Here is a 20,000-nt window from a genome sequence, read left to right on the forward strand (position 1 = left end):
CGCTCCTTCCCTCGCTCTCTCTCCTTCCCTCGCTCTTTCTCTCTCCTTCCCTCGCTCTCTCTCCCTCCCTCGCTCTCTCTCCCTCCCTCGCGCGCTCACTCTCCCTCGCGCGCTCGCTCTCCCTCCCTCGGGCGCTCGCTCTCCCTCCCTCGGGCGCTCGCTCTCCCTCCCTCGGGCGCTCGCTCTCCCTCCCTCGGGCGCTCGCTCTCCCTCCCTCGGGCGCTCGCTCTCCCTCCCTCGGGCGCTCGCTCTCCCTCCCTCGGGCGCTCGCTCTCCTCCCTCGCGCGCTCGCTCTCTCTCTCCCTCGCGCGCTCGCTCTCTCTCTCCCTCGCGCGCTCGCTCTCTCTCTCCCTCGCGCGCTCGCTCTCTTTCTCCCTCGCGCGCTCGCGCGCTCTCTCTCCCTCGCGCTCTCTCTCCCTCGCGCTCTCTCTCCCTCACTGTTTCTGTTTCGGCGGTAATGCTTTACAGATAGCGGCAGAAGGGGTGCTCGAAGGATTGGCTTGGGCCCGATGCCATCACGGCCCTAATGGAAGTTAGGCTGTCACGAGATAACACTCCCCTCTTTCTCTCGCTTTTCAGTTTGGTGTTTTTCGAGGCGTGTCGGAACGATGGGGAGATGTGATCACATTAGGGGAAGAGGGATGGACGAAAGGAATAGGGGAGATTATGTTTTAAATAAGTGAGATGTCGCCTCTCAATCATGCCTCGTTTGTATGGGTAATTCTGTAGATTTGCTGCTCGATTGTGATTGGATGGAAAGAGGGTGTGGCATGTGACTGGCATGGAGAGAAGCCACTCAGAGCCCAACGTAGGGTGAACGGGTTAAGAATTTGGCATGTAAACCACATAAAGGTAACACACATAACCATGCCATTGACATTTAGTTGTTTTGGATTGTTTGTTTTGGTCTTTTGGCCAGTGGCGCAGCGGTCTAAGGCACTACATCTCAGTGCTAGAGGTGTCACTACAGACCCTGGTTCGATCCCGGGCTGTATCACAACCGGCTGTGATCGGGGGTCCCATAGGGTGGCGCACAATTGGCCCGGCGTTGTCTGGGTAAGGGGAGGGTTTGTAAAATAAGAATTGTTCTTAACTGACTTGCCTAGTTAAATAAAATATTTGCCTCCCAAAGCACTTTGTTACAAAAAAAGACGATGCAAGTAGAATTGGATTGGATTTAATTCGATTGCTTTGCTAGCGCTCATGCTATCTATCCTCTCCCTGTGTAGACTAGCCGTTCCATAGAACACCTACAAGGCATGGATGATCGTCTTTAAAAAAAGTACCACCATTTGTCCTTTTCTTTCTTTTTCTCACTCTTTCTTTCTTTTCTCTCTTTCTTTACTCTCTCTCTCTCTGATAATGGAAATGCCAGGCGGGGGAGAGAGAGAGGCGAGGCTTGTTGTGCCTCAGTCTTCAAAAAGTCAATTTACAAAAGTGACAGAGTAATTTACCATGGAGCCGTGTATCTCCTCCAGCAGTTAATTACCAGGGCCCATGGCCTGTCTGGCTGCTTCCATCTCTCTCTATCACACCTGGGTCCAAATTCTATTTGAAATATTTCAGATGTTTTTTTTTTTTTTTTTAACTTTAGGCTGCCCGGAGTGCCAGCTTGGCAGGATTGGTGGGCTTTGTCATTTTGAGATCTTTTTTGTTATTGGTTCCATTATGCCAGTTAAGCTCATCGACCACCAGATGAAGTATTGAAATGATTTGGAATAGTATTTGAACCCAGATCTGGAGAGGAGAGGCTAGTGGGAAGGTAGGACTGGACCCAGGGTATAAAGGGGGGATGAGTACCGGAGATAAAGATTTTGATTAGACAAGCTTAGAATTGGAATGGAATGGGCCTCTGTTGATGCGATTGGAGATGAGAGGATAGCTATCTTTCTCGCTCTCGCGCTCTCTCTCTCGCTCTCGCGCTCTCTCTCTCTCTCTCTCGCGCTCTCTCTCTCGCGCGCTCTCTCTCGCGCGCTCTCTCTCTCGCTCTCTGCTACTCTACATAGCCTTGGACAATTTCTACAGAGTGAGCTGAACATGCGTCGGCACCCATCTAAATGCTGACAGAAATGATGACATGCTGTTGTCTACCAGGATGAGTGTGTAGAGAATGTGTACAGTGCCATAGCGATCTCACTCGTTCGTTCGCATCTCAATTACTGATTACTTCCTGCTGACCTCTTGCCAGGTCCCCCTCGAAAAACCTCAAGGGTCTTTTCCTGCTTAAATAAAGGTCAAAAAATAAATAAATATGTAATACAAATTTGGGGAGGAATGGCATGTTAAAGAAGACGACTTCTCCCTGTCCTCTGTCTGTCATATACCACACACAGCCGTGCATTACAAACGCACGTTCATTCTCATTCATCTCCATTCATTCTCATTCATCTCCATTCATCTCCATTCTTTCCAATTCATCTCCATTCTTTCCAATTCATCTCCATTCATTCTCATTCATCCATTCCATTCATACTAGGTAGTACATAGAGTACTAGAGCATGTCAAGGACTCCAACTCTGCAGTATGTGTAGCCACTCGGGGAAACTTGAAGAAGCTGTCTCTATAGAAGGCCCAATTGTTGCTAGTGGAAGTGCACAGAAGGTTAGGAGGAAGTGGGCCCTAATGGGTAGTGTAATGGGAATAGACCGGGGCTCTGGACTGGAGAAGGGTGCTCTCGGTCTGAATGGGGGGTGGTCTCAGAGTTGGTCTTTGGTCGGAAGTGACAGCATCGGGGCCGCTGAAGAGGGGAAATATGTTAGGAAGGGAGGAATGGTGAAGGCACAGATGGAGAGAATGAAGAGCGAGTGGTAGAAAGGGAGGGAGCTGAAAGGGCCACAGAGGTTGAGAAACGAGCAGAGAAGACGAGAGGGAGAGGGAAGAGGCTAGCAATCACAATGGAGGCTACGATATTGGTGGTTTCATGGGCCCATCCATTGCCTCCTCTCCTTGTCCTACAGATGGATATATATTGAGCGAACACAGGTCAGTTTCAAAGGGTATGACGTGTCGTCCCCCCCCCCCCCCCAGCACTGTTTGTCTCCCTTCTTATCACCAATCAGTCAACGTATCAAACAGACCCCCAGTCATCGATCCGCCTAAGCCCTTACAATCCAGTCAATAAGGACGCTAGCCTGGTTTTGATAATCCTGCAGCCGGCTAGCTTAGCAACACAAACCACCGCTGCACCGATTCCCCATATATCCCCAATGGAAGACTATGCGCTAAGTCGCTAGCACAAAGCGCTAGGCTACAATACACGCTCATGACTCCTCTATCATTCCCCCATCTCCTCTAATACATTGCCTCCCGTCCGTTTTGATTTCTGCTGCCGTTCCCGGGCCGTATCGATTCCTGCGGCGCGGTTCGATGCGAGCACAGATTAAACCCGCGCGGCTGATGGAGGATGATAGACGTTTATTGAAATGGGGCGCTGCACTAATGCTAGGGAGAGTCGCGTGGGAGGGGGGAGACTGACGCTATGATGATGGGGAATAACTGTAGCGCCTTTCTCAATCTCATCATAACCTGCTGGGAGTCAGCTGGCTACGTGACAGATGAGTTCTGACAGGCAAGCTGAGCTGATTCAGTGCTGCAGTACCCCCCCCCACTCCCCACCCCTAGCCCCAAGTTTTTGTTATAACCCTGCACTGACACAACTCATCTACTATTCAGCGTTTTAAGCTTGTGATTGATTGGAAATGGGTACGTTAATGCTGGGCTAAAGCAAAACCCTACACACCCTGTCCCCCCCCACCCTCCTGAGATCCATGATCGAGGAACACTGCCCCAAGCGACTAGATAATCCACTCCAGGGAAAGAGCCTTCCATCTGGGGTAGTTGTCTGTGGTGTCCCCCTCCCTGTGTTTTTTTCTGGAGAGTCCTCCATGGCCCCTACCGCCATTTTTATTTTATTTTTTCCCCCTTGATTTTACGGTAAATTAACGCGTCTATTGAAAGCTTTACGGGGGCCTTTGAGCCATCGGGCGTCCATCACAAAGCCTGTTAGCACTGCGTTTTAACTGGAGGTGATGGCATGTACGGATACTGTAAAAACAGATTGGAGGACAAGGGTGGAAACTTTATAGCTGGAGATCTGTCGTCGTCTATAAATAGTTGAGCGTGACAAAAGGAAGGAGACGGAAAGTGGGATTGAGTTACAGCTTTGGTTTCCATTGTAAATAAAAAAGCAAGATGGCGGTAGTTTATAAAGGTCATTTACGCGATGAATGTAAAAGAGCCTACGGGAATGCTCTTTTATTAACAGAGGCAGACACACACACACACACACACACACATACTCCTCCCCACTCGTTAAAACAGAGGATTCCACATGCGAGAGGGGTCTTATATCATAGAGCCTATCCGCTGCGAGAAGCCTCTTCCTTTTTCTATCATTCTTCAGCACCACTTAATTTCTCTCTGCGTCCCGTCCAGGCAGCCGGCCAACTCCTCACTTGATGCTTATGGGATCCTAAGATAACCATCCTTCAGGCTAGAATATAGAGCAGATATACACTACCGTTCAAAAGTTTGGGGTCACTTAGAAATGTCCTCGTTTTTGAAAGAAAAGCAAAAAAAATGTGTCCATTAAAATAACATCAAATTGATCGGAAATACAGTGTAGACATTGTTAATGTTGTAAATGACTATTGTAGCTGGAAACGGCAGATTATTTTATGGAATATCTACATATGCGTACAGAGGCCCATTATCAGCAACCATCACTCCTGTGTTCCAATGGCACGTTATGTTAGCTAATCCAAGTTTATCATTTTAAAAGGCTCAGTGATCATTAGAAAAACCCCTTTTGCAATTATGTTAGCACAGGTGAAAACTGTTGTCCTGATTTAAAAAGCAATAAAACTGTCCCTGTTTAGACTAGTTGAGTATCTGGAGCATCAGCATTTGTGGGTTCGATTACAGGCTCAAAATGGCCAGAAACAAAGCACTTTCTTCTGAAACTTGTCAGTCTATTCTTGTTATGAGAAATGAGGGCTATTCCATGCGAGAAATTGCCAAGAAACCTGAAGATCTCGTTGACCGCTCTGTACTACTCCCTTCACAGAACAGCGCAAACTGGCTCTAACCAGAAGAGAAAGAGGAGTCGGAGGCCCCGGTGCACAACTGAGCAAGAGGACAAGTACATTAGTGTCTAGTTTGAGAAACAGACGCCTCACAAGTCCTCAACTGGCAGCTTCATTAAATAGTACCCGCAAAACACCCGTCTCAACGTCAACAGTGAAGAGGCGACTCCGGGATGCTGAGTTGCAAAGAAAAAGCAATATCTCAGACTGGCCAATAAAAATAAAAGATTAAGATGGGCAAAAGAACACAGACACCGGACAGAGGAACTCTGGCTAGAAGGCCAGCATCCCGGAGTCACCGCTTCACTGTTGACATTGAGACTGGTGTTTTGCGGGTACTATTTAATGAAGCTGCCAGTTGAGGACTTGTGAGGCGTCTGTTTCTCAAACTAGACACTCTAATGTACTTGTCCTCTAATGGGTTTAAGTGTGTTTTTGCTTGTGCGTTTGACAGTGCTGCTCCCACCCAATGGTAGGAAATGTTACATGTTGTGGAGGAGACGGTAGGATTCAGCCCTATGGGGGCATCTGACACTCTTATGTACAGTCATTTAGCAGACGCTCTTATCCAGAGCGACTTTCATTTATTTTATTGCACTTAACCCTAATTGCTCCTGTAAGTTAAATAAAGGTTAAGTGCCTTGCTCATGAGGCACGTCGGCAGATTTTTCCCCCCTAGTCGGCTCGGGGAATCGAACCAGCGACCTTTTTGGTTACTGACCCAACTCTCTTAACCGCGTGGCTACTTGACGCCTCTCACCACCCCCACCACGTCACCACCTCGCCACAGGAATGGTGGGCGGACACACACACACACACACGTTTACCGAGATGAGCTCTACTGTAATGGGGGGAGACACACAGTGCTTTACGCTTATATCTATATATTTATAGGCACGCGGACGCACGTGCAAACACACACACACACACACACACACACACACACACACACACACACACCCCATGACCATCTCCTGACACACATACTTGACCAGGCCCATCTCCTAACCCCTCAGCCTGATGAAGTCCCTTTACCATATGTCCCTTTTCTAGCTTCCTCCCTCTCCTCATCCTCCCTCTCCTCATCCCCCTCTCCTCCACTCCTCCTCTCTTGTTGTAAAGTGAGCCTCCACTTGGCTCACCTCCAGCTGGTCTCTCCCAGCTGGTCTCTCGTGTGTGTGTGTGTGTGTGTTTGAGAGACGGAGACAGAGGATGTGTCGCTGATTGCCCAGGTGTGTCTCCACGCCTGTGTGTTTCCCTCACCCTGCTCCAATGACGACCCCCGGGGGGGGGGTGTTCAGTGGTCTTACTTACCCTTTTAGAGGGATCCGTTTCCCACCACATGATTTTAAAGGGAGCCTGCAGTAGAAACAGTAGTAGCAGTAGTAGCCTGCAGTATCCAGCCACCATATCACAGGCGCACACACACACACACACACACACACACATACACACACACTTGCTAGCCATCTGTCATCAGCCTACTCTAGAGTAGAGGGTTAACTTACAGGCTGATCCTGTGGAACATGCATCAGCAGGCTGTTACCTCTAATCGCTGTGAAGTAGTTCCACACACACACACGCGCACCGTCATATTTGCACACACTCCCATGCTGTCGCTCGCTGTTACGCAGTCCTGCACACGCACACTTGCTTGCACACCCGTGTGTGTGTGTGTGTGTGTGTGTGTGTGTGTGTGTGTGTGTGTGTGTGTGCGCCATCCTACTTGCATGGTGTGCACTCCATTTCTTTAATCTGATTTGGAATGCCAACAGCATTCTCTCTCGCTCTCATTTCCCCCTGTCTCTCTCTCTCTCTGTCTCTGTAGGTGAGCAGGGTACCAGTGGAGAGCTGTGAGCAGTACACCACCTGTGGTCAGTGCCTGGGCTCCAAAGACCCCCACTGTGGCTGGTGTGTCCTTCACAATGTGTAAGTTCACGCTCGACGATGAGTCTACCCAAATAGTTAAGCAAAGGCATCTCCTTCAGTTGTTGTGAATTGGACAGGGCAAAAACAACATCTCGAGATTAGAATTTAGATATGTCGACGTATACTCGAGGCTTCTCTGGAACGGGGGTGTTCGTCTGGGTAAAGCATTATCCCAGAATTGAAAAGGTTGATGGCATCTCCTATAAGAGATGACGTTTGTTGCGGTCTTTCTTTGGGAGATCACCTTATGCTCGTGTGTCAGAATAGAAGCAAGTCCCCGCAGCAATGTTCCAACACCTCCTCTCTTCCCAGAAGAGAGGAGGCTGTTATAGCAGCAAATAGGGAGGATCAACTCCATATTAATGCCCATGATATTGGAATGAGATGTTTTGACCATGTAGTGTATTATTTTAATATGGAGTTGATCCCCCCCCCCCCTGCTATTAACAGCCTCCTCTGTTCTGGGAAGGCTTTCCACTAGGTGTTGGAACATTGCTGCGGGGACTTGCTTCTATTCAGCCACAAGAGCATTAGTGAGGTCGGGCACTGGTGTTGGGCGATTAAGCCTGGCTCGCAGTCGGCGTTCCAATTCATCCCAAAGGTTTTTGATGTGGTTTGAGGTCAGGGCTCTGTGCAGGCCAGTCAAGTTCTTCCACACCGATCTCGACAAACCATTTCTGTATGGACTTCGCTTTGTGCACGGGGGCGTTGTCATGCTGAAACAGGAAAGGGCCTTTCCCAAACTGAAGCCACTGTGCCTCCATCTTGGCACTCTACATGTGTTATTCCATACTTTTATATTAAGTGAGCTAAACATTCAACTTTTGTATATTTTTTAAATATAAAATATACATTTTTCTTAAAGTACTAAAGTACTTACTAATGTTGCTGTCCCCACTTCAACAACAAAAATACTTAAATACATGCAATTTTGTTCTTGAAACATTTGAAAAGAAATACTGTAGAATTCCATTCATTCCTATGGAGGACTGTTTCTCCTGGGGAGTGCCAATATGGCCGACCGGTGGCTTCAATGGCCATTACATAGCATCAGCAATCCAGGGTTTCTATACGTCATTGTTGTGTGTGTGTGCTTTCGTGCGTGTTAGGAAAGCGTAGTCGGTGTGCGACTTCTCACCAGACACAAAAGCTATATAAGATACACCTGGTGTCACAGTGTGGCTCTCTTTCTCTCTCCTCTCCTCTCCCTCTCCCCTCCTCTCCCTCTCCTCTCCTCTCCTCTCCTCTCCTCTCCTCTCCTCTCCTCTCCTCTCCTCTCCTCTCCTCTCCTCTCCTCTCCTCTCCTCTCCTCTCCTCTCCTCTCCTCTCCTCTCCTCTCCTCTCCTCTCCTCTCCTCTCCTCTCCTCTCCTCTCCTCTCCTCTTTTCTTCTCTTCTCTTCTCCTCTGCTGGCTAACATGACTTCAGGGTGTGTGGTTATGGGATTTGTGTGTGTTTGTGAGCTCATTGAAAGGTGAAGACCTCACGCAGCACTGTGTCTCCAGTGTTGGCAAAACGCCAGTTCTGGCTGTTCGCTCCCTTAATTAATGCTTCCACCTGCGCGACGACGACGCGTCACTCCATCTGACCGGCAGGTGTGTGTGTCCATGAGCATGCGTGGGGATTCTGTCTGTGTGTGTGTGTGTGTGCATTTGCAAGGGGTGGGGGGTGATTCTAATTTGAATTGAAGACGCGAACGAGGCCGGCGAAGGCGACGGAAATGCAAATGCAGATCAACTCGAGACGCTGCTGACCTCCAGTCACAAAGCCGTTGACCTTCCTCGCCCGAAACGGAGCACACCGCTCACTTCCCGTTTGATGGCGTCCCTCGTTCTATTTTTAGCCCACAGAATGGCATGTATTTACGTTCTGTGTTTTTTTTTGTTGCCCTGCGGCGTTAGCTTAATAGAGTAAAATTTACATTACATTACATTTTAGTCATTTAGCAGACGCTCTTATCCAGAGCGACTTACAGTAGTGAATGCATACATTTCATACAATTTCATACATTTTTTTTTTTTTTTCCTGTGCTGGCCCCCCGTGGGAATCGAACCCACAACCCTGGTGTTGCAAACACCATGCTCTACCAACTGAGCTACAGGGAAGGCTGTAAAATGTCTGGGTCGTCGGCCGTGCGACGGTCCTCGCAGCAACGCTAGAGTTAGGTTAACAGAGACGCGCGCTAAAAGATTATACGCTAGCACGGACACACACACACACACGCACAAACACTTGCTCTCTCCTCATTCTCACCCCTCTCAAGAAGGGGGTTGAGAGAAGGCAGGTCAATACCTGTTTAACTCTCCAGGGATCTTCCTTTAGGGTTTAATGAGTAATGTGGTCTGCAAGCAATATCCCCATGACGTGTGTGTGCGCTCGTAGACGTGTGTTTGTGTCTGCCTCCAAATGTGTGTGTGATCCAGTGGGGAGTGGTTGGGGGTCAGGATTCTGCTGAGTGGGAAGGTTGGTAAATCAAGGCTAAGATGAGGCACTTTGCATTTTTCCCTCTTTAAAAAAATAAATGTTTTATTGTCGAGCGCCGAGCCACCTGAAGTGTCAGTTCAGCGCATTTTCTATTACCACTGAGACGTGTTTTTGTGATGGAGAAGGTGGTGTGATAGCTGGTGGTGCAAATTGGAACGTCAGTGCACCGGTTGTCTGGTTTTTGCAGATGTCTGATCATACGGACGATGTTCCTGACGTGTGCGTGACGTGTCATCGTCAAACACTGCAAACGCCAAAATAAACCTGTGTGTGTTATTTCTGACTCTGTCCTCTCCTCCCAGGTGTTCCCGTAAGGTCGGGTGTGAGCGCGCGGATGAGCCCCAGCGCTTTGCCTCGGACCAGCGTCAGTGTGTGGAGCTCAGCGTCCAGCCCAAAAACATCTCTGTCACCATGTCCGAAGTGCAGGTGCGTGTGTCTTACGTGTCGGACACTGTCTGTGTTCCGCGAGGGAAAAGTGACCGTGTGGGAATGTTCAGATACGTCTCCAGCCAAGTGCTTGTCTCGTCGAAGACTTTTTAACATGTTCCCCACACTTACCTTGGCCTTCAATGTGTTCCCAGGCTATGTTCCGAACATCCACACTAGCTCACCACTTAGCGCTTAGTCAATGCATGGTACGCTAGTGTGGAATATTGGAACAGAGCCCGTTTAGGTCAGCAGGTCCTCACGTTGACGTGCCGTGTTGCACGTCCCCGTGTTAACCAGCCATATATTTATATGTACATATTCTCATTCACCCCTTTTCGATGTGCGTGTATTAGGTAGTTGTTGGGGAATTGTTAGATTGCATGTTAGATATTGCTGCGCTGTCGGTACCAGAAGCACAAGCATTTCGCTACACTCGCGCTAACATCTGCTAACCATGTGCATGTGACCAATAACATGTGATTTGATGTTAATAATGCTTGTGTTGCGGGGTGTCGTTCCAATAGCTACGCTAACGCGCTAGCACTCACACTTCGTTCTCAGCTGTATGCTAAGTGCTAAGCTAGAGTATTGGAACCGAGCCCATTTAGGTCAGCAGGTCTTCACATTAACCCTTGGCCGTTATATGGTATATATTACAAGTCTCTCCCCCCCACTTTAACTGTGTTTTATAATGTATCCCATAATATTTAATTGATTTGTCGCCAGCTGGTGCTGGAGGCGCGTAACGTCCCCGACCTCTCTGCGGGGGTCAACTGCTCCTTCGAGGGCTACGTGGAGACGGAGGGGCGCATCCAGGGGGGTCGCATCTACTGCCTGTCCCCCTCGGCCCGTGACGTCATCCCCATCACCCGCGACAAAGGTGAGAACTCCGTCTGGTCCAATGCGCCTCTGGCGTACGCCGACAGTCTCATGGTTTCCCAGAACCTGCAAAGGAAGAGGCTGTGGCTCCGATAAGGATGTCACAGGCGCCGAAATGAAGACTGTTGGCGTGCGTCAGTCAGTGGAGGCTGGTGAAGGGAGTAATGGGGGAGATGGAAGGATTGGAGCGGTGTCGGTGTGTTTAATGCCGTTCGTTCCTTTCGTTCCAGCCATTCCAATGCCCTGCCCTTTATTGTCCTACGGCGTTCGCCGTCTTCTCAATGATTTTGCCTTGCACATTTCATGGCTTTATTTGGATAGCTCGATAATACTTTCAGAGTTTTTTTTCTGCCACTACCCATGTTTGGCCCCTTAATTGTTCCCCAAAGCACCAAATACACCTCTATTGTTTATCCTCTCCAAAGTGACACTTAAGAGTGTTCAGAAGTGGGTCCCGTTACCTTGCGTTATCAGTCCTAGCGTCGTCACGTCACAGTGACACCGCTGTTGCCTGAAACACCTGTTCAAAAGCCCTGAGACGACGGAGCCGTATATTTAGATTCCCCCAGAAGTGACACGTTTAGACTTAAGTTCCTACAGCAGATTTCTTATCGGCCATTATGCGTTGTTATCAGCTCTAATGCAATCTAATGGTCCCTGTGATTCTTGGAGCTATTTTTACCCCTGCTTACAATCTCCAGGGTCTCTAATGCATGACATAAATGGTGTGTTGCTAAGCGACGTGCGTGTCTCTGCAGGGGACAAACGGGTGGTGAAGCTCTACCTCAAGTCCAAGGAGACGGGCAAGATGTTCGCCGGCGTGGACTTTGTCTTCTACAACTGCAGCGTGCGCGCGTCGTAAGTTCTCTAACGTTTTTGTTGTTGTTGTCGTGCGTTTTGTGTTTAACGTTCAGGTTTTTTTTTTTTTCTCTCTGCTTTCTCCCTTCTCCCCCTTCCCCCCCTCTTCTTTCTAACTGTTTTCCCTCTGGTCCTCTTGTGTTACACTGCCCCCTGAGAGGACGCAGTGAGCCTGGGCGCCCGTACACATCCCCATCACCACCTGTGACCTCCGTGCACATAGGTGGCTTATGTTACCGCCGCTGAGCGAAAATTCGATACCTCCGTATATGACGAGATATCGAGGTTCCTCGGCGGTAATTCTACCCTTGTGATCGTAACGCTCTGTAGCTGATAATAATATCATTATAATTCATTATTTGCCATCGACAGTCCCTGGTATTGGTTCCCAAACGCACTCCTGATGTCTAAAATAGAGGCGGAAGGGTAGTGGTTAGAGCGTTGGGCCAGTAACCGAAAGGTTGCTGGATGAATCCCTGAGCAGACAAGGTAAAAATTGGTCATTCTGCCTCTGAACAAGACAGTTAACCCACTGTTCCCCCGGGCGACGATTTAATCCCCTCATCGCTCTAATTCAGAGGGGTTGGGTTAAATGCGGAAGACTCATTTCAGTTGAATGCATTCAGTTGTACAACTGACTAGACATCTCCCTTTCCCTAAAAGTATCTCATTACCCGGGTAATACATATTCAAGTACATATCAAAATCTGCCCAGTGAAATGAGCTTTGTGTCGTCGTTAGTGTTTAGGTTATTTCAAAAACAACCTCTGTTTCCCCAACCCAGTCTTTAGCCATGACTCTGGAGGGACCAGCTTAGTAAAGATCTTAACCACAACCAGCCAGGCAGGACCTCTGGGGGAGACTCTCCCCAGGGCAGATAGACTTATCCTAGGGTATTAGGGTGGACTAGACCCCCCCCACCCCCCTCCCCCGCCCGCCCCTCCCCTGATTGGGTATTAGCCGCAGGGCAGCAGATGGCTAGGGGGCCCCATAGGTCACTCAAAGCCCAAAATCCGAGTCAAGTGTCCCCCGTGCCAGTCAGATGAGCCTCCTTGGAGAAAAGGGACCCATCGCGGTACCCCCCCTTCACAAAACACATACACACCCCACTAATTAGTTCAGTTGGGTGTGGTATTAACAATGTCAGGCTTGTGGGTTCAATCCCAGCTAGGGCCTCTAAAGAAACCTCTTCAATTGGTAATGCTACTGCAACGCTGGGGCTTCTAGTCGCAATATTAGCCGCAATAAACCCGCAAATATGATAAAGGACTTGTGTAACGGAGTTGACATCATGTCTACAATATTAGAGAGGATACACGTCTATGCAGATGACAGTGATCGATGCTGATTGCCGAGTAAATCCCATTGCTTGGTAAATCTAATCCAAGATTTTGGTTACGGAGTGGTCATTTTTTTGCTGTTGTAATGATACCGAGTTGACGAGGAAAGATGCTGAGTAAATCCTATTTGGCTGGCACTCGTGCCTCCGGACCACTTTGCTCTGGGCATCTGTGCTCGGCGTCTGATGATGAGATCAGACTGGTAATGTCATTTCCGTAATGACTCGGGCACGACTCGCGGAAGACGCGCTCAATATTTCAAGACCGTGTGATCATTGTTTACCGAGATGAGCTCTACTGTAATGGGGGGAGACACACAGTGCTTTACGCTTATATCTATATATTTATAGGCACCCGGACGCACGTGCAAACACACAATTCATACACACACACACACACACACACACACACACACACACACACACACACACACACACACACACACACACAGACCCAACCTCCAAAAAGAGCTTCAAAAGCACTTGAATCATTTCTTGCTGTTCCACCATAGACGTTTACATGCATAATGGCATTACAATCGCTGTCGCTAAGGGATATGCTCGCTCAATGTTGAAAGACATGGATACATATGGATATAGTATCCCATATGGATACAGTATCTACCCCCCCATCTCCCCTCCCCCCACCCACCCACCCGTACCCACCATGCACCTACAAAAGAACACACCCCCCCTTCTTATTTATTCTACTGATTATGTCTTGGTCCCGCGCTTTAAAACATTCCATAAATTTACATAGCAATATTCATCTAATTAGAGATCCCACTGTTTCAGTTAAGGGTGGAGAAATTGAAATAGAAAACCACCCGCGGCCATGATTACTTCTTAATTCAATATTTCCATTAAAAAAAATTAAATCTCCCTCCCATTTACGATTTATTAGGACTAATGTGGATAGTCTGGCAATAAAGTAGGGTTTGATGTCTCTATAGCAAAGAATGAAGACCTCCTAAGCACCTTTTTTTCCTGTGGTTAATTTTGTTCAGGTAGTGACTGGGTCATCTATTGTGTGATTGAGCGTCCTTACGGTCTAATTCGGTATATAGACGCCGCAGGAAGCCGTGTTGGTACTCGGTCTTCCAGAGATGCGCGGAGAGAAATGGTTTGGAACGGGACATGGAGGTAGACGGAGACAAAAAGAGGGAGATACTTTTTGAGAGTGTGACAATATGAGCAAGACGTTCCCGTTTGTCAAGGTCCAAAATACTTTGTACCCGCCTGACCGTGACATTGGGGCAAATGCGCTCATGCGCGATACGCAATTGCACTTACATCCCCTTGTACAAACTTTGGTCCAAAGCCAGGTAATCAGTAAATGCTGTAGTGACTAGAGCAGTGAAGATCGTTTGAAATCTATCAATGAACCTACTTGCTATTTACATCATTAAGCACTGTTCATTTGAAATAAAAGGCACCTTCCTGAAATAAGTCATTTGATCAAGTACATGTTGCCAAATACAGTACACCTCAGGCTGATAAAGGTTATAAAACCCTTTTTAAAATAATCAAACCAAAGCTAGAGAGAAACCACAGCCTATTGGGGGGGGGGGCGCTAAGGTTGGCGTAGCTCGATTAGCATTTCAGTATGAAAGGATTCAATAAGCGTGGCTGCATGGGGAGCGCGGCTTCTCCTTTTGATGGTTTGGACGGTCACAGGGTGTAGGGCAGCTACAAGGGGTCCATGGAAAGAGGCCCACCTCCAGACAGAAGATTAGGGGAGGTTGGATATCCTCAAATGGGTTTCAGTGGGTATCCCCCGAGTTCAAAGACTTAGGATGGACGCTAGCAGGGGGGTGGTGACTAGCGAGTTACTTGGGGGGGGGTGTGCATGGAGAGGCCTACTTCCAGGTCAATGGAGGAGTGGTCGGGGGTCCCCATATGGCGCCTCAATGGCCTCCTTGGGTGGGTAGAAAGATACAAGGTACCCCCCCTTTCCTATTAAGCCATATAACTGTTATTGAGGTATTGAGCTCGTTCCTCCTTAGGGAGGTAAAGAAGGGTTAGATAGTAGGGGGTCGTTGCATGCTGCTTTTCTGCTCGTTATACCAAAGTCTTAACTCTGCAAACGGTACGCTCATTTTTCCATAATGAATAAATGAAGGGAAGAAATAAAAGGATCTTTGTCTGGTAGATGCATAGCCTACATTTAACCAGTTTGGGGATTTGGCTCGCGCCGGTTCCCACTTTATGGAAAATCATACTGTGCTAAAATGGCATGCTAATGTAATTCCAAGTGTTCTTTGTCCAGGCTAAACAAATGCTAGAAACATAGCGAACCAACCGCTAGGCTAAACTAGCCCTTAACTAAGCTTACATTTCAGCCTTGTGCAAACCTAGCTTAGCTTAGCCTAATCAACCCTCCTTCCATTTTTTTTTATTTAACTTTTATTTAACTAGGCAAGTCAATTAAGAAGAAATTCTTACTTACAATGACGGCCTACCAGGGAACAGTGGGTTTAACTGCCTTGTTCAGGGGCAGAACGACAAATTTTTACCTAGTCAGCTCGGGGATTCGATACTGCAACCTTTCAGTTACTTGCCCAACACTCTAACCACTAGGCTACCTGCCGCCTGGTTTGATGCTGGAATTAGAGGCCTATAATTTCCATACAGAAATGTAGTTGTAAACAAAACTCTTGCCTAGCCTGACCTAGCCAGCATCCATTTGTTTATATAAACTCTAGCCTAGCCTGACCTAGCCAGCATCCATTTGTTTATATAAACTCTAGCCTAGCCTGACCTAGCCAGCATCCATTTGTTTATATAAACTCTAGCCTAGCCTGACCTAGCCAGCATCCATTTGTTTATATAAACTCTAGCCTAGCCTGACCTAGCCAGCATCCATTTGTTTATACAATGATGAATCTCCTTGCTTCTCTGATGTCAGATTAAGAGGCCTGTGATTTCCATTGCTCATTTTAAATGGACAGGCTCTCTCAGCACAACGCTAAATTGGTCAATTAAAGGCGCTTTGGGATTGAATTAAAGCCTTGGCCTCTGATCCTTACGAAGGGGGGGGCAAAATAATCTGGGTAACGTTTGATGGATTCAGATCGTGTGCGACTTTAAGAGCTTTGAGTTAAAGCCCTGTTACTCATGCCTGGCCCTGGAATCGGGGACATTCCGTTTTACACAGAGAAGCGCACTTCTGTGCGTGTTGTGAGTGTTTGGGGATCGATTGAGCTACATTTGTGAGTTAGGTCCCCACGGATCATGTCAGACGAGGAGACGGTGAGAGGATTTCAGTCTGGTTTTAGGTCGTTCATCCGCTTTGGAGGCATTTTGTGTGTTTTTTTTACACATTAACCTAAAGAAACTATGATTTGTTAAAGACGATGAGTTGAGTTGATGAGTGCAGTTTGTTGACAGGCAACAACTGGCTGACCTTGTCAATACATAGACATGAGGTAATAACATGAGGTAATAACATGTTCAGTCTTAGTTTTCTGTGCTGAAATCATTAGCTTTTGGAGAAATGGAGTTCATGCCCTGTTTCTGGTAGCAAAGCGATGGAGGACCAACATATCCCACATCGCACCGCTACCATCCAGAAGGCGAGGTCAGCACAGGTGCATCAACGCTGGGACCGAGAGATTGAGAAACAGCTTCTATCTCAAGGCCATCAGACTGCTAAACAGCCATCACGAACTCGGAGAGGTTGCTGCCTACATGGAGCCCCAATCACTGGCCACTTTAATAAATGGATCACTAGTCCATGTGGTCCCGTGTGGCTCAGTTGGTAGAGCATGGCGTTTGCAACGCCAGGGTTGTGGGTTCGTTTCCCACGGTGGACCAGTATGAATTTTTTTAATAATAAATTATTGTTATTATTTTTTTAAATGTATGAAATGTATGCATTCACAACTGTAAGTCACTCTGGATAAGAGCGTCTGCTAAATTACTTAAATGTAAATGTAGTCACTTTAAACAATGCCACTTTAATAATGTTTACATATCTTATATTACTCATATCACATGTATATACTGTATTTTATACCACCGATTGCAGCTTGCCTATGCCGCTCAGTCATTGCTCATCCATATATTTATATGTATATATTATTATTCCATTAGATTTGTGTGTATTAGGTAGTTGTTGGGGAATTGTTAGATTACTTGTTTGATATTACTGCACTGTCGAAACTAGAAGCACAAGCATTTTGCTACACTCGCATTATCATCTGTTAACCATGTGCACGTGACCAATACAATTTGATTTGATATATAAACCAGACAGAAGAGCCCCCCCCCTCTTCTATACCTCTGTCCCAGGAGGCTTCTATACCAAGCTCTTGGCTACACCCCTCCCTCTCTTGCTCTATCCCTATCTCTCCCTCATTTTCCATCTCTCGTACAATCCCTGGCGTCTCTCCCGCTCTTTCAGGGAGATCCACCTGCTTTTGCTCTCTTCTCTCTGGGCTCTCTGCTCATCACTCGCTAACCTCTGATGAGAGGGAGAGGGTAAGGAGAGAGAGGGAGAGGGTAAGGAGAGAGAGGGAGAGGGTAAGGAGAGAGAGGGAGAGGGTAAGGAGAGAGAGGGAGAGGGTAAGGAGAGAGGGAGAGGGTAAGGAGAGAGAGAGGGTAAGGAGAGAGAGAGAGGGCAAGGAGAGAGGGGGCAAGGAAAGAGAGAGAGAGAGAGAGAGGGGGCAAGGAGAGAGGGAGAGAGAGGGGGCAAGGAGAGAGAGAGAGAGAGAGGGGGCAAGGAGGGAGAGAGAGAGAGAGAGAGAGGGGGGCAAGGAGAGAGAGAGAGAGAGGGGGCAAGGAGAGAGCGAGAGAGAGGGGGCAAGGAGAGAGAGAGAGAGGGGGCAAGGAGAGAGAGAGAGAGAGAGAGGGGGCAAGGAGAGAGAGAGGGGGGGCAAGGAGAGAGAGAGGGGGGGCAAGGAGAGAGAGAGGGTGGGCAAGGAGAGAGAGAGGGTGGGCAAGGAGAGAGAGAGGGTGGGCAAGGAGAGAGAGAGGGGTGGGCAAGGAGAGAGAGAGGGTGGGCAAGGAGAGAGAGGGGGTGGGCAAGGAGAGAGAGGGAGAGGGGGGTAAGGAGAGAGAGGGAGAGAGGGTAAGGAGAGAGGGAAGGAGAGAGGGGGCAAGGAAAGAGAGAGAGAGAGAGGGGGCAAGGAGAGAGGGAGAGAGAGGGGGCAAGGAGAGAGAGAGAGAGAGAGGGGGCAAGGAGAGAGAGAGAGAGAGGGGGCAAGGAGAGAGAGAGAGAGGGAGAGGAGAGAGAGAGAGAGAGAGGGGGCAAGGAGAGAGAGAGAGAGGGGGCAAGGAGAGAGAGAGAGAGAGAGGGGCAAGGAGAGAGAGAGAGAGGGGCAAGGAGAGAGAGAGAGGGGGGCAAGGAGAGAGAGAGAGAGAGGGGGGCAAGGAGAGAGAGAGGGGGCAAGGAGAGAGAGAGGGTGGGCAAGGAGAGAGAGAGGGTGGGCAAGGAGAGAGAGAGAGGGTAAGGAGAGAGAGGGAGAGAGGGTAAGGAGAGAGAGGGAGAGAGGGTAAGGAGAGAGAGAGGGAGAGAGGGTAAGGAGAGAGAGGGAGAGAGGGTAAGGAGAGAGAGGGAGAGAGGGTAAGGAGAGAGAGGGAGAGAGGGCAAGGAGAGAGAGAGAGAGGGCAAGGAGAGAGAGAGAGAGAGGGCAAGGAGAGTGAGAGAGAGAGAGGGCAAGGAGAGAGAGAGAGGGGCAAGGAGAGAGAGAGAGAGGGTAAGGAGAGAGAGAGAGAGAGGGCAAGGAGAGAGAGAGAGAGGGGTAAGGAGAGAGAGGGAGAGGGGCAGAGGAGAGAGGGAGAGGGCAAGGAGAGAGAGAGAGGGCAAGGAGAGAGGGAGGAGAGAGAGAGAGAGGGGGTAAGGAGAGAGGGTAAGGGGAGAGAGGGTAAGGAGAGAGAGAGGGTAAGGAGAGAGAGAGGGGTAAGGAGAGAGAGAGAGAGGGGGTAAGGAGAGAGAGAGAGGGGGTAAGGAGAGAGAGAGAGAGAGGGGCAAGGAGAGAGAGGGAGGGGGCAAGGAGAGAGAGAGAGAGAGGGAGAGGGAAGGAGAGAGAGAGAGAGAGAGAGAGGGAGAGAGGGTAAGTTGAGAGAGAGAGAGGGTAAGGAGAGAGAGGGTAAGGAGAGAGAGAGAGAGAGGGTAAGGAGAGAGAGAGAGAGAGAGAGGGTAAGGAGAGAGAGAGAGGGTAAGGAAAGAGAGAGAGGGTAAGGAGAGAGAGAGAGAGGGTAAGGAGAGAGAGAGGGTAAGGAGAGAGAGAGAGAGTAAGGAGAGAGGAGAGAGAGGGTAAGGAGAGAGAGAGAGGGCAGAGAGAGAGAGGGCAAAGACAGAGAGAGAGGGCAAAGACAGAGAGAGAGGGCAAAGACAGAGAGAGGGCAAGGAGAAAGAGAGAGGGCAAGGAGAAAGAGAGAGGGCAAGGAGAGAGAGAGAGGGCAAGGAGAGAGAGAGAGGGGTAAGGAGAGGGAGAGAGGGCAAGGAGAGGGAGAGAGGGCAAGGAGAGGGAGAGAGAGGGCAAGGAGAGAGAGAGAGAGAGAGAGAGAGGGTAAGGAGAGAGAGAGAGAGAGGGTAAGGAGAGAGAGAGAGAGAGGGTAAGGAGAGAGAGAGAGGGGAAGAGAGAGAGAGAGAGGGTAAGGAGAGAGAGAGAGAAGGGAGAGAGAGAGAGAGAGAGAGAGGGCAAGGAGAGAGAGAGAGAGAGAGGGCAAGGAGAGAGAGAGAGAGGGCAAGGAGAGAGAGAGAGAGAGAGAGAGAGAGAGGGCAAGGAGAGAGAGAGAGAGAGAGAGAGGGCAAGGAGAGAGAGAGAGGGCAAGGAGAGAGAGAGGGGCAAGGAGAGAGAGAGAGGGCAAGGAGAGAGAGAGAGGGGCAAGGAGAGAGAGAGAGAGGGCAAGGAGAGAGAGAGAGAGAGGGCAAGGAGAGAGAGAGAGAGAGAGAGAGAGAGAGAGAGAGGGCAAGGAGAGAGAGAGAGGGCAAGGAGAGAGAGAGAGAGGGCAAGGAGAGAGAGAGAGAGGGCAAGGAGAGAGAGAGAGAGCA

The 20,000-nt window shown here is 48.9% G+C and overlaps 1 protein-coding gene across 4 annotated transcripts in view; it reads left to right on the forward strand.

Annotated features, from left to right (window-relative positions):
• The window catches only part of LOC106565213 (plexin-A1), a 259,984-nt gene that overhangs the window by 126,772 nt on the left and 113,212 nt on the right, over nucleotides 1-20,000 (forward strand). For all 4 annotated transcript variants that reach the window (XM_014132076.2, XM_014132080.2, XM_014132077.2 and 1 more), the window contains exons 5-8: nucleotides 6,913-7,013; nucleotides 9,798-9,921; nucleotides 10,651-10,804; nucleotides 11,562-11,661. In XM_014132076.2, coding sequence (XP_013987551.1) covers nucleotides 6,913-7,013; nucleotides 9,798-9,921; nucleotides 10,651-10,804; nucleotides 11,562-11,661 — 479 coding nt within the window. The remainder of the gene's footprint in view (nucleotides 1-6,912; nucleotides 7,014-9,797; nucleotides 9,922-10,650; nucleotides 10,805-11,561; nucleotides 11,662-20,000) is intronic.

The sequence above is a fragment of the Salmo salar genome, chromosome ssa12 (assembly GCF_905237065.1).
Source record: "Salmo salar chromosome ssa12, Ssal_v3.1, whole genome shotgun sequence".
In the NCBI taxonomy this organism is placed as follows: domain Eukaryota; kingdom Metazoa; phylum Chordata; class Actinopteri; order Salmoniformes; family Salmonidae; genus Salmo; species Salmo salar.